This window comes from Petaurus breviceps, unplaced genomic scaffold, assembly GCF_028583685.1.
Source record: "Petaurus breviceps papuanus isolate PSGF00001 unplaced genomic scaffold, PetGlider_PUasm1.0 90887, whole genome shotgun sequence".
NCBI classification, from domain to species: domain Eukaryota; kingdom Metazoa; phylum Chordata; class Mammalia; order Diprotodontia; family Petauridae; genus Petaurus; species Petaurus breviceps.
This window is the reverse complement of record NW_027187370.1, coordinates 2,229,438-2,243,242: the sequence shown is the minus strand read 5'-3', so window position 1 is coordinate 2,243,242 and position 13,805 is coordinate 2,229,438. Positions and strand designations below refer to the sequence as shown.

At 40.1% G+C, this 13,805-nt stretch overlaps 1 protein-coding gene across 2 annotated transcripts in view; it reads right to left on the bottom strand.

Annotated features, from left to right (window-relative positions):
* MED1 (mediator complex subunit 1) overlaps positions 1-5,369 on the bottom strand; it is a 39,243-nt gene extending 33,874 nt beyond the window's left edge. For both annotated transcript variants that reach the window (XM_069074282.1, XM_069074281.1), the window contains exon 1: positions 5,100-5,369. Coding sequence is in view for 1 of the 2 variants with exons in the window: in XM_069074281.1 (XP_068930382.1) it covers positions 5,100-5,124 (25 nt within the window). In the remaining variant the exon portion in view is untranslated. The remainder of the gene's footprint in view (positions 1-5,099) is intronic.
* Between the last annotated feature and the right edge of the window lie 8,436 nt (positions 5,370-13,805).

Genomic DNA, 13,805 nt, shown 5'->3' with positions numbered 1-13,805 from the left:
AAATTAAGAAGAACTAAAAAAGGCTTCTTGCAGACAGCTTCTTGATTGTTTTCTACTAAGTCTTGGTATACAGTGATTTTTGGCCAAGGGAGAGACATGGTCATATTCATGTCTTAGGAATATTCATATGACAATTGTGTGCAAGACAGATTGGTGAAAGGAGAAACTAGAAGCAGGAATAATGAAGAGGCTACTGCAAGAAAGGAGAGGGATACCTGACCTAGATAGTGGCTCTGTAGATAAAGAGGAGATAGATGAGAAAGATAAGAGTCTAGCTACTAGGAATGAAGAATGAAAAGGGAATGTTGTCAGTGTTCAATTTTTTATGGATCACTTGTCAAAAGTGTTTCTCAGTAATATAATCTGTTGAGATGTTTCTTAAAATTCATACAAACTAAAGATAACTGAATGGCAGAAATAATCAAGAATTCACTTAAGATGAAGGATCAAAGGATAAGAGGAAAAAGAAATCATTATGAAGTTCAACTTCTATACAGCGCCTTAATTTACCTTATTCCCTACTTTCTAAACCATTCAGGATCTACTCTAGCAAGCTAGTATTCCACATTTATTTCACCCATTTCCATCTTGGAGACTCTACACTTATTCCCTCTCATCAGAAAAAGCCTACTTCTTTTCCACCTAAAATACCTCTTCTTTGCCTACTCTGCCAAAATAACAAAGTATCCAAATTGTGCTTTCATATAGAGACCTGAAATTCATGCTCTAAGATGAAAAGTTTCCTGAATACTAATGAAAATTCTCAATCACCTGTATCCCTAGAGTGATCTCATCCACTATTATGTCCAAGCCCAATTTTCCTCCTCATACTGCCCCCACAGCTCCAGTTCCACCTGGCTGCTACTTACCTTGATCTGTACATCTCACTAAGACTGAAAATTCAACATATGCAAAACTAAACTCATCATTTCTCCCCTCTCCCCAAACCTCCAACTCTCCCTAACCTCTCTGTTTCTATTGACATCACCACCTTTTTCTCCTACTATGCCAGACTGGTATCATCTTTGATTTTTCTCTTTCCCTCATCCCCTATATATCTAGTTAGCAGCCAGGTCATGTCATTTCTATCCTCCATAATCTCCCCCATCAGGGTACTTTTCTCTTCCCTGATCATAGCCACCTAAGTTCAGGACCCAAACTCTGTTCATCTCAATGATCAAAGCTGGATCCTAACTTCTTGTTTCCAAACTATTTAATGTCCACTCTAGCCTCCACACTAATAACCACATAACTATCCTAACATTTTAATCATATTACCCCTTGTACTTAAAAGCCTTCGGTGGCCTTCCAAATAAAATGTGAACGACAATAACATAAACAAATGACACTAAAAAGAAAGTGAATGATATCCCCAGAGAAGAGATAAAGATACACATCTCCTTCCTTTTGTTAGGGGGACTATTGCTGCTAAATTCTGTATATGCAATTGGATTTGGTGTCTGTTTTTGTTCAACTGGTTTTGTTACAAGGGAGGACTCACTGGGTGGTAGCAGAAACAGAATATATATTCAATAATATATTACAAATGCAAAATCACAACGTATCAATAAACATTTTTTAAAATTAAGCTATAAACTCCTCACCCTGATGTTAAAGAACTTTCACAATCTAGCAATGCTTACTTGTTCATTATCATCTGGTGTACAGCTCATTTGGCTTATCCTGCTATCTATTCTAGCCCAAACAAGTGACAGGACACTCTGACCTCTTGTTCTTCAAGATCTTCAATTCTTAATTCTCAAGTTGGCCTCCCAGATACTCTAAATATTTAGTAAATATTTAGGTAGATCTACCTACTTCATGGAGTTATTGAGAGAAAAGTGCCTAAGTATTAAAAAAAACTTCAATAATGTTAAGATAATATTGTCTAGGAATGATTTTTCACAAATTTCATATTCCAGTCAAACTAAACTACTTTCTATCTCCCATTCTGCATGCTCCAATATGCACTCTTTTCTTTTCATGCTTTAGTTCATGCCATCTCCTATATCTGGAATTTGCCCCAACATCAGTCTTAAGGAACTCAACTGCCACCTCTCATATGTCACTTTCTCTGCTCTCTCTCTACTTCTGAATGAAAGTGAACACCCCTTCAAATTTCTTGTCACACTCTGCCTGGGTCTCTCTTTCACAGTTATTATCAAAATGTCCAAAATAAAACTCATTATCTTCTCCCCCAACAAACCCATCTCCCCTTCTCCCAGCTTCTTCGCTATTTCTGTCAAGAGCACTATAAATCCTCTATAATAAATTTCCCAAACTTGGCATCATCCTTGATTTTGCTCTCCTTCAAACTCCTTATTAAGTCAGCTGCCACATCTTGTCATCTTTGCTTTTTTCCTATCTGTCCTCTTCTCTCCACTTATTCTAAATCAGCTCCCTGAAGATACTAAGTGTTTCAATTTTGCCTTTAAATCCCCAGTATTTAACACAGTGCCTGGCACATAGTAGGCACTTAATAAATGCCTGTTGATTGACAGATGCAGGCTCTCACCTCTAATCTGGACTACTGCAATAGCCTAACTAGTCTTTCTATTTTCAATCTCTCCTCTCTCCAATCCATCCTCTAGACAGTAACCAAATTAACAAGTCAAAAGCACAGATCTGATCATGCCACATTCCTGCTCAAGAAGTTTCAATGGCTCCCTACTGTCTCTAGGACATTTTAATGCTCTTCAGTCTGTCTCCAACATATTTTACCAGACTGTCACTATAATTCTCTTCACACACTGTACAGGATGCTGATATTCCTATGTTTGGAATGCTCTCCTTTCTTAATGCTGCTTCTAGCTCCCTTCAAAACTCAGCTCAAGTGCCACCTCACTACATGAGGCTGTGCTGATTTCCTGATCCTCTCCCCCCAAGTCATTATTTTTTATATATTTTGCATTTATTTGTCTATATATGTTTGTGTGTGCATGTTTGTATATACATGTATATAGTTTCTCCCAGTGGAATAACTTTCATTTTGTTTCTATATACAAAGTCCCCAACATATTGCCTTGATAAATATGTTTAATATTTAATATTAATGTAATTAATATTAAACTGGATTTCAGTAAGACCTGTGCTCAAATCCAGCCTCATAATAGCTATGTAAAGGCAACCAAGTCACTTAACCTCTTTGAGCTTCATTTTCCTCATCTGGACCAGTGATCTCACTGGTAGAAAGAACTGCTAGATAGGAAAACTCCCTCTGTCAATTCAAGTTAGTGAAACTTCTCTGCAACTTATGGCTGCCTAGAGCACTAAGAGATGAAGTGATTTTCTCAGGGTCACACTGTACATGTAAGAAATGGGACTTGTACCCAGGTCTTTCTGATTTTCAAGCCAGCTTTCTATCCTCTAGGCCATATGTTTCTTTAAAAGGAAGATAATAATAGCATTTACATTACATAGTTTTGAAAAGGATATGTTATTAGATGGTTTTGTTTTGAGAGAATGTCCCTTGTAATTTGATCCAACAGGCATTTATCAATCATTATAGTGCTAGATGCTTAGGAACACCAAAAGAAACCAAGACTAAACAGAAACAATCCCTACTCTCAAGGAGCTTATTTTCTACTACAGTGAAACAATACAAACAAACACAAAATTATACAAAGTAATGGGGAAAAGCATGGACAACTTGTGGAATAAGGAATGGGGGGGGTGGGTGGGGATTGGGAGGAAGAATACCATGGTATGGAGAAGACTGGGAGAAGGAACATGGGGGGGGGGGGGGGGAGGAGAAGGAATGGGGGGCTGGGAATTTTGTGGGAAAATACACAATTGGAAAAAAAAAAAAAAAAAAAAAAAAAGAGAAGGGGTGAGAGTGGTGGGGGGAGGGGGGAGGGGGAGGGTGTGGGGGAGGTGGAAGAAAAGAGGGGGGGGGGTGTGGTTGTGGACCGGGGGGGGGGGGGGGGGGGGGGAGGGTAGGAGAAGGAATGGCATCTGGATATTTGTTGGAAAGTATCCACTGTGTCAAAACAAAGTCTAAGAACAATAGCCAGCTAGGTGTCATAGTGGATAAAGCACTCAATCTGGAGTCAGGAAGCTCTGAGTAAATTCAAATCCTGCTTCAGAAGCTGGATAACCCTGAGCAAGTCAATCTCCCTCAGCTTTCAGTTTCCTCTTCTGTAAAATGGACATAACAGTAAGTACCTACGTCACAGAATTGTGAGAATAAAATGAGAAAACTTATGTAAAAAAGCTTTACATGGGGCGGCTAGGTGGCAGTGAAAAGAACACAGGCCCTGGAGTCAGGAGAACCTGAGTTCAAATTTGACCTCAGACACAACAAAAATACACAAAAAAACTAGCCGTGTGACTTTGGGCAAGTCAACCCCAACTGCCTTGCCTTCTCCCCTTCAAAAAAAAAAAAGCTTTACATACACTATATAAATGCTAGCATTGAGACAGCTAAATGGTGCAGTGGATAGAGCACTGGACCTGTTGTCTGGAAGGGACCTAAGTTCAAATCCTGTCTCAGTCATGTACCAGCAGCTCTCTGTGAACCTAAGCAAACCATTTAAAATGTCTGCCTTAGTTTACTCCTCAGAAAAATGGGATTAATAACCACCTACCTCCAGGGGTTGTTGTGAAGATAAAATGAAATGAAGTTTGTAAAGTGCCCTAAAAACTCTAAAGCGCTACTATTCATGTTATTTAATACTTTTCCAAAAAAAAGCAACTAATACCACACTCGATCTGATGACTGCTCGTGCTACAAAGCTAGCCTCTTTATCCGCACAGCTGCTCCTACTTCTGTAGTTATTCGTGGGTTTCTGGCATGTTCGTTGTTTCTTGTGTGTTCATGATGCCCTTCCATTTCTCCTTTACAATGAGTTTACTCGAGCTTCCCAAGTAGAGAATCCTAGAGGGCACTAGGATTCACTAGGGCACCAGCCACTCCCCTCCTCCCCCCACCCCCACCCCCACCCCCCGGACCAGCAGCAGCGCGTACCGCGTCTCCTCCCATATCCTGCTCTCCACGTACAGCAGGGACTCTGCCAACCTGCGAAGGGAGCCACCCACTTCCCCCAAGGCCCCAAATCTGTATCTCCGCGCCCCTCCTCCCCTCGGTCCCAAGCACTAACCTTCTGCCTCCCCCTGAGCCTTCATCCCGGAGGCGGGGAAGGAGGGCCTTCGCCCGCCACACAACGGGAGACACCCTTCCCTACCCACCAGCGGGGGGTCAAGCAGCCGCAGGCTTCCCGGGGCGCTGGGCTCCGGGGCCGCCCACTCCGCCCCCCGCCCCCGGGAGGCTCAGTCCGAGGCACCCGGCGGCAAAAGTTGAAGGGTGCCCGCGGCCGCCGCCATCTTCCCCAACGGACCCTCCCCAAGGCTCGCGAGAGCAGCGGGGAGCCGGCGCACGGGCGTGCGTACGTGCGTATGCGTGCCTGGTGCGGAAGAAGCAAGGCTCGCGGAAGGTGTCTCGCGAGATTTTGCCGGATTCCCTCTTTCTCTTTTTTTAGGGAATGTGAATTGATGCTTCTCGCTAGTGGTTTTCTTAGCTATGAAGAATGTCCAGGGCTTGACAGTACTATAAGTTTGGAGAGGTAAGCGCTTGCAGAAATAGTTTTTCCAATTTTGGCAGCCAAAAGGTTTGCCATATAAAGCCTTTTGTTCCTAGCTCAGGAAGGGTCAGAGAAAGGCTCATCTCACAGCACTATCATTGCATCTCCTAGTTCTTTTAGGGCTTGGAGGTCGCAAAAAATTCCTCGTGCTGTATAAAATGTGCAGCAACTTTGTGAGCTAGATAATATGACTACGGTGGTGCTCTCCACTTTACAGATCTGCGAACTCAGTTTTAGAGAGATGAACTTTAGAGGATAGGATTTTAGGGTCTGGAGGGACTTTTGAGATATTCAAGTCCAACGCCTTGGCGTTGCTAAAAAGAAAACAGATCTAGAGAAGAGGAATAACTTAGAACAATCAGCCAGCAATATTAAGCCTATACCAAGTGCAAGACCCTGTATGGGAAAGGTAAAAGTGTGGTTTCTCAGAGACTGTCTGCTAAAGTAAGTCCTTAGGTCTTAGGCCTAAGTTTTCATTTTTTTTATTAGAAATTATGTGACTTTGAAACCTTAGAAATCTTTCTGTATAGTTGCTCTATTCTAGTCAGTCCTTCTCACCCAGCTTACCATGAAAGAGTTAAATTTCTATAGAACTGCAAGAATTGCTGAACAAGACTACTGATAAGGGAGAACAGTCAGTAACCTTGGGAAAGAAGCTCAGTCCCTGGTTCCTAGACAAAAACTCATAGATAATACTAAAAATAATGGAGAATGGAAGGAGCTGGCAGCAGCAGGTGGATTTGACCAATCAAGGGACAGACAGTAGCCTTGGGACCCTCAAGTCCAGATAAGAATGTATCAAGGGTAGACTGAAAGGAGGGGTCCAGTATTCTGAGGTTGTAATACACTGATGTAATGGAGCTAATGTATTATGTAACAAGATTAGAGCCTCATTAGTAATAATTATGTTAATATTCATAACCCTTGCTTATTTAACCCAGTTTTAGCTTATGTATGGCGGCCTCCTCTCTCTCAGTGCTGTCCCAGAGACTGGACCGCCCGCTTCTCGCGAGATTCTAATAAATCTTTCTACCTTCACTTTAAGAGGTCTCCGAGTAGTCAATTTGGGTTAGGGTCTCCGTATCCCATACAGTTGGGGGTTCGTGTTCCGGGATCACGTGACTTGGTGGGGAACGACCACCACCCCTATTTGGAGGCAGGCGCCCACGGGACATTTTGTTCTGTGGTCTCCAGAGCAGGGTGGTGTTTCTCCTCCTCACCGAGCAAAGTGCCCAAAGCAGAGAACCTCAGTGACGGAAAAGATGAAAGTAATGGATCCAAAGCTCCATGTGCAAGAGGTTGTGATTGAGCTCACAGTCAGGAGAACCTATGCGGGAGTAGCCGGAAGGGAAGCACTCAAGAGTCTGGGGCCAATTGGCTGGGTCGAGGGAGACCCGAGAAGAAGAGCCTCTCACATGAAATTGTGTGTGGTGAATCGGACTGCAAATGGCCCCAGGGGAAAGGACTCTTTGAGAACTGCTGGCAGGTGGGTGACACCTGTCGAGATAATTCGGAATATAGAGGAATCTAAGGGCGGTCCTCGTTAAATTATGGGGAGAATGCAGTCCAAGCCCCAAAAATTCGGAGCAATGTCAGGAAGTGTTGGCTAATAGAGAATTGGGATGAATTACCAAAATATAAAGCGGAGGATAAAAAAATGATCAAGTGAAACTGGCTTGTATATTTGTTCTTTGTGTTTCTGTGTAAAGTGTCTATCTGTGTAATTAACAGCCTCTGTGTGTTCAAGGGCAGGAAGAAAGGATGGGCCAGTTCCCCCCCCCCCCCCCCCCACACCTGGGATCTGTGCCTAGGTTATTTTAAAACAAGAAAGTTTAAGCATGTTAACAAAGGAAGGAGCATGGGTAAGAAGTTAAGATAGATATGTTATTTGCTATTGGAAGGTGTGAACAGAAGTTTTAAGATTTTTAAAAGTTTGGAAAATCTCTTCCTCTTCATTCCACTCTGGCCAAGTGGAGTGAGGCGAAAGTGATAAGAAAGGGAGGGCATCTTCTCCCCTCAGATCAAAGAGGCAGGCAGAAGAACATTTAACTATTTCCTGCCTCATCTAAAAGAGGAAATCTTTGTGTATCAGAATGCAACTGAAAGGCAACTGAATACATTCTGGTCATTTTTGAAGTGTCACTCCTGATTCAATGCTAAAGATATATAGTATTTGGCACTGGGGCAAATTAGGAAAATACATAGATCTGTAAAAGAGACACCTCAAGGGGTGAAGCTTTGAGCTCTCCGGCACAGAAGGGGACACCAGGGTCCCACTCACTCGACTGGTAGATTCAAAGCTTTCACTTTCAAAGAAGTTCTAAAGAACGGACACATAAGTGAAATTTATGGGAGTAAATGTTAGAACAGCTAAAAAACATTTGAGCAGATTTTGTTAAAGCCTGTCTCACCAGATCAGATTAAGGAAAGAGAGTGCTGAAGAGTAGTATGGAATTTGAGTTACCCTCCCCCACTTGAAAGCTACTGGCAACAGCCCTGGGCCCCTTGAAACCCTGAAGCCCCCGCCTCTAAGAATGCAGATGACCCCCCCCCCCTTTCAAACTCCTGGGTCCACAACCAGACTCTGCAACTGTGGGGAGAGAAGAAAAGCCTTTGCACTTGGTAAGGCTAATTTTCTGTCAATAATTTTTGTATGTGATGATTTGGAAATGCAATTAATTAAATTAACATCATTGTGTTATTATGGTATCTCTAAATTGTAAAATCCTCTTATACTGTAAAATTGAGTGACCATTGTGAGCCAGAAATGGTGTTACATAAAGCAGTTTTCAATCTAAATTTTGTTAAAACTAAAAGAAAAAGTTGTGTAAAACCAACTATGTTAATTTATCAATTCTATTAACCCTATTTTATAATGTTTATTTCATTTGAATTGGATTTTTATGTTATAGAATCTGATAATTTAAAGCTGTTATATTTGGGATACAAACAGGTAGTAATAATAAACTTTTTGGAAGATATGAATGTGAATGAGTAATTGGAATAGTAAGGAAAGAAATAAATTTGTGGATATATTTCCTTTCTGAGAACCAAATGTATTAGAACTTAGAAATATATAGTTACGTGATAAAAAGGTACATATTGTTATTAGGCATTAAGAAAGTGATTCACTGTATGTCCCCCTTCCCCTCCCCTGCAAAAGTTTTATTTACTAACTTAGTTTACTGTTCGGTAAGGGGATGATGGTGGAATTCACATCCTAGGAATTTTTATGGGACTGATATAATTGTAAAGGTGCTTGGTACAATGCCTGGTACAAAACAACAGTGGTATTTGAGTGTAAACTGTGTAAGCTAAAAATTAATTGTTTCATGTTTGTTAATCTTATGTGGAATTTTCTTTAAGTGTGAATTTTATGCCAATGGTAATGGGATGAATGATTTTTTTTGTGCAAAGCAATGGAAATGACTAAATTTAAGATCACCAGATTGGTAATTACTTGATTTTGGTTTCAAAGTCTAAATTTAGGTACATGATACTTATTTATGATATTGTTACAGGTAAACAGTTGTATTAAAAGAAAGTTTCAGTTAAGATTGTTTAAACTTGTAAAATTGTTAACTGAGCTATTTGGAGTTATTGCATAAATCAAGTATTTACAAAAGTAAGATTGTGAAAGGTGAAGAAATGTGAAGAAAAGACCTGTTAAACCTCCTTGTATAAACTTTGTTAATTATTTGGGAAAGATTTTATGACCAGAAAATTTAGGAATTGTATAGTAGTTAATGATATCAGGATAAACTATATTTGAAAAAGGGAAATATTCTTATGAAGAAATGTTTTATAAGATCTTTGGTATGAGATGATGGGGAGCAGATTAGCAGACAAGAAAGTTAAAGAGGCTGCCCTGTCCATAGAATCTATGAAGAGGGATGTGTTGAATCCCCAAGACCCTAAGACAAAAGCAATACTTATGTTCATAGAAGCTGAAAGGGAAAATTTAATTAAGTTTGGGAAGACTGAAATTGAGCAAAGTATTGGTTGTTGCTTGATGGGAGAGAAATGGTCAATCAACAAATCTGTGAAGCGTCTTATATGCAAGGAAGTAAACAAAAGGGTATTAATAAAGCAGTGTGAGTCTCCTGACAGGAAGGCTGGGAAAAACAGAACCTGAGATTTAGGGCAGTGTTTATGGGTTCCAGGATAGTGAAGTAGTTTCAGAAGTTTTATGGGAAAGACTGAGAACAAGATGGGAGACACAAGATGAGAGAGACAAGGAAGTATTTAGGAAGACAGAAAGATTTGTAACTAGTTTTTATAATTAATAGCTCAATCACATTTGAGAAGAAAAAGGAAATAAGGATACAAATGCAATCTCAAATAATTATCCCATGGACTGAGATTGGGATTATAAAGTTACCATAGAAAAGTTATATCTGTGTATATGTAATGGGGTCCCAGTGTATTTCAAAGTGTAATTGGGTATTAATGCAATTGACTGAATTAATTGTTGGGATTAAATCAGAGACATTTTTAGTTGAGAGAAAAGAAATTTTAGTGTGAGATTAGATTAAGCATAGTTACAGGAAGACAGGGAATCTTGGGAAGTAGATGCAAATCTATTAGAGCAATAATTTATAAAGCTGATGGGAGATTTGATTTTTATAAACAAGAATAAATATAGAAATGAATACAGGCTATTTGAGGCTCACTTGAGAGATGTTCCTTAACCAATGTGAGATTATAATCATATCTTAAACTGATTGTTGGAGCTTGTTATTTAAGATTTGATGAGATTGTTAACTAACTATTCCTCTAAGTCTAACTCCAGGTATGGATATTAAGAAAGGCTATACAAGCTATCTGAGCCACCGATCCATGATGCCAGACCCTATGAGGTACAGATATGGAAGGCCTGTGAAGTATGGGTATGGAAGGTTGGGAGAACAACTGTTCTGCATGAGCTGAGGTAGGATTCTCCTGACTCGACCCTCCCAGTAACACCTGGCAGACTCTGAGCTTGGCTCAATGCAGATTGCAGCTTGGTATACATTTTGCCTGGAATTGACATTCTGAAGTTGGGGAAAATGGTTCCCTCATTACAGTTTTGTCCCTATTCTTGGTGGCAAGTTTCAATAATCAAAAGTTTTGAAAATACAACAACAAATCTATTAAATACTTGATTCTGGAACATCTTAAGTTACTATAAGATAAAGCTATTAGGCTTAGGATTTAGCATAGGTATTCCTGTATAAGTCAAGATCATTTAGTTCTTTGTAATAATGTGAGAACAAGTAGGTCAAGGATTTGTGGGAATATTATTCTGTTATTTAGTTAGTATCATACTTGTCTCAGCTCTCTCATAATTAGCTAATGTTAAAAGGAGAATAGTTTCTGGACTACTTAGTAAATATTTTAATTGTTGTAACTGTTAGTATAATGTGAATCCCTTAGTGAAATCCCATCCTCCTGGTGGAGGAATTAATAATGATTTAATGCAAAAATATAAGAAACTAGTTTTAATGTGTGATCATGACAATTGACCAAGATTCCGATTTTAAATGTGTAAGAATGATAAAGGTTCAGGATGGGTAATTTAAATTGGTTCTGAGGATCCTTTTGTAGGAAAGTGAATGAAAGAAGGCAGAAGAGAAAGAGCCTGGAATGTGATGCTGAGGATGGATGGATGGAAAACAACCAGAGGACTTTCATCAGATGGTGTAATCCCTGTCAGACAACATGTGAAAAGAGACTTTTGGACTTTGGAAGGGACAATTGTTTGTTATTGTTTTCTTTTGAATCCCTGTATCTGCACTCATGAAGGGGACTGCCCCCTTGTATGTTGTCAATGCAACGATATACATTCTTATTACTTCCTGGTATTTTGTAACTAAGCTCAGTATTGTTTCCCCATATCACTAAGATGATAAGATTAGACACAAAACCTCTGGAGGGGGTCATGTTGATGGTGTTACAGAATAAAAGATAGGAACCTGTACCCGAAATTACTCAAGATGAAATGGGACCAACCAGAGACTTAGAAAACCAATGTGAGGCCATACTCAAAATGTTTGAAGAAAGAGTGCGAAAGAATGTTAAATTGTTTTAGTGAGAAACCACAGTAGGCTAAAGGAAAGAGGGGATTGTATGGGAAAGATAAAAGTGTGGTTTCTCAGAGACTGTCTGCTAAAGTAAGTAAGTCCTTAGGTCTTAGGCCTAAGTTTTCATTTTTTTTATTAGAAATTATGTGACTTTGAAACTTTAGAAATCTTTCTGTATAGTTGCTCTATTCTAGTCAGTCCTTCTCACCCAGTTTACCATGAAAGAGTTAAATTTCTATAGAACTGCAAGAATTGATGAACAAGACTACTGATAAGGGAGAACAGGCAGTAACCTTGGGGAAAAAAGCTCAGTCCCTGGTTCCCAGACAAAAACTCATAGATAATACTAAAAATAATGGAGAATGGAAGGAGCTGGCAGCAGCAGGTGGATTTGACCAATCAAGGGACAGACTAGTAGCCTTGGGACCCTCAAGTCCAGATAAGAATGTATCAAGGGTAGACTGAAAGGAGGGGTCCAGTATTCTGAAGTTGTAATACACTGATGTAATGGAGCTAATGTATTATGTAACAAGATTAGAGCCTCATTAGTAATAATTATGTTAATATTCATAACCCTTGCTTATTTAACCCAGTTTTAGCTTATGTATGGCGGCCTCTTCTCTCTCAGTGCTGTCCCAGAGACTGGACCGCCCGCTTCTCGCGAGATTCTAATAAATCTTTCTACCTTCACTTTAAGAGGTCTCCGAGTAGTCAATTTGGGTTAGGGTCTCCATATCCCACACAACCCTCTTTTAGAGCCTGGAGAGTGACGTAGCCTTTGCCCTCAAGGAACTTAAATTCTAGTAATGTTTGACTTGCCTGAGATCACGCAGGTAGTAAAGAGCAAAGTTGGGGGCTTTGAAACCAGACTTTTAATACCCGACTACTGCTTTTTTCACTTTCCACCATGAAAAGCTGTGTCCAAAGGTCTAGTAAGTGGTAAAACCAGGACTTGGATGCAAATCTTGTAACTAGTCCAGTGCAGTTTTTATTACATAAAGAAACCGCCCCATTTTTCATGGTCACCCAAAAGCCTTAGGTTAGGAATAACCACTTCTCTCTCCAGCTTCACTCTTCTGATATGAAAGTATATTAGAATAAGAAAGCTGTTTCCATTAAGAAAGCATTAGTCCATGTATCAGTACTCTGTGCAAGTGCTTTTTAAGCAATGTTAGAGTCAAGAGGAAATCAAGAAAGAGATTGGGTCACTCTCCTGGCTCTTGGGAGGGTGATAATGGATATCAAAAAACTCAATTCTTTATTCTGTTTTCCTTCCCAAGGAAAATAATCTGACAGGGAAGTTTCATGGTTTTTCCATAGGCAAAAAAAACTTACCAGTCTAAAGATAATTTTTCTTGGTCGGAAAAAACGAGTTGAATATGAAAGCCATTATTATTAGACCTTGAAATATCAAGTAAGATTAGTTGAAAGGAAACAAGCTCAAGTGAGAATGTAAGAAAGAAGCTAACTGGCCTCTCATCACCAGACTTGAAAAAACTTTCTCCCAGGATACTGAAAGAACTTTAGGGATATGATTGCTGAGCTGCTCTGGCAATGAGGTTTGAAAAATATGAAAGGGAGGGGTGGAGCCAAGGTGGTGACATAGAAGCAGGAAAACTCCATATGCCCCCTCCATAACCACCTCAAATACCTATAAAAAATGACTTTGAACTTTAGGGCTACATAACCCACAAAGTGACAGAGAGAAACAAACCTCCCACTGAAGACACCCCAGCAGGCTGACAGGCTCACAGCTTGCTGGGAGCCCAGCCCAGCTCAGCCCCACATGAGTCCTTCCTTTTAGTGGCTTTAGCCTCACGGTGGCCATGACCAGCTCCTGGCTGGAGGCACTTCAGGAGAGTGGATGTAATGCCAAGCAAAGGTAACTTCCCAAGGTTCAAAATACCAGCATAGCTGCTCTCCATTTTATTCAGTGACAAATTAAGAACAGAGAAAATCAAAATATAGCATAATTCAAAATACAGCATTCACCAAGTGTAATTCAATAATTTCCAAGTACTACTCCACCCCTGGACATTACATTCATTTAGTCAAACAAAGTCCCTCTTCTCAAATGGAGATTAGTACATTCATTTGGTCAGTCACAGAGCACAAATGAGTCAAAGGTTTCCCACCCCTGGATCACAACTGAAAAAGCCATCTA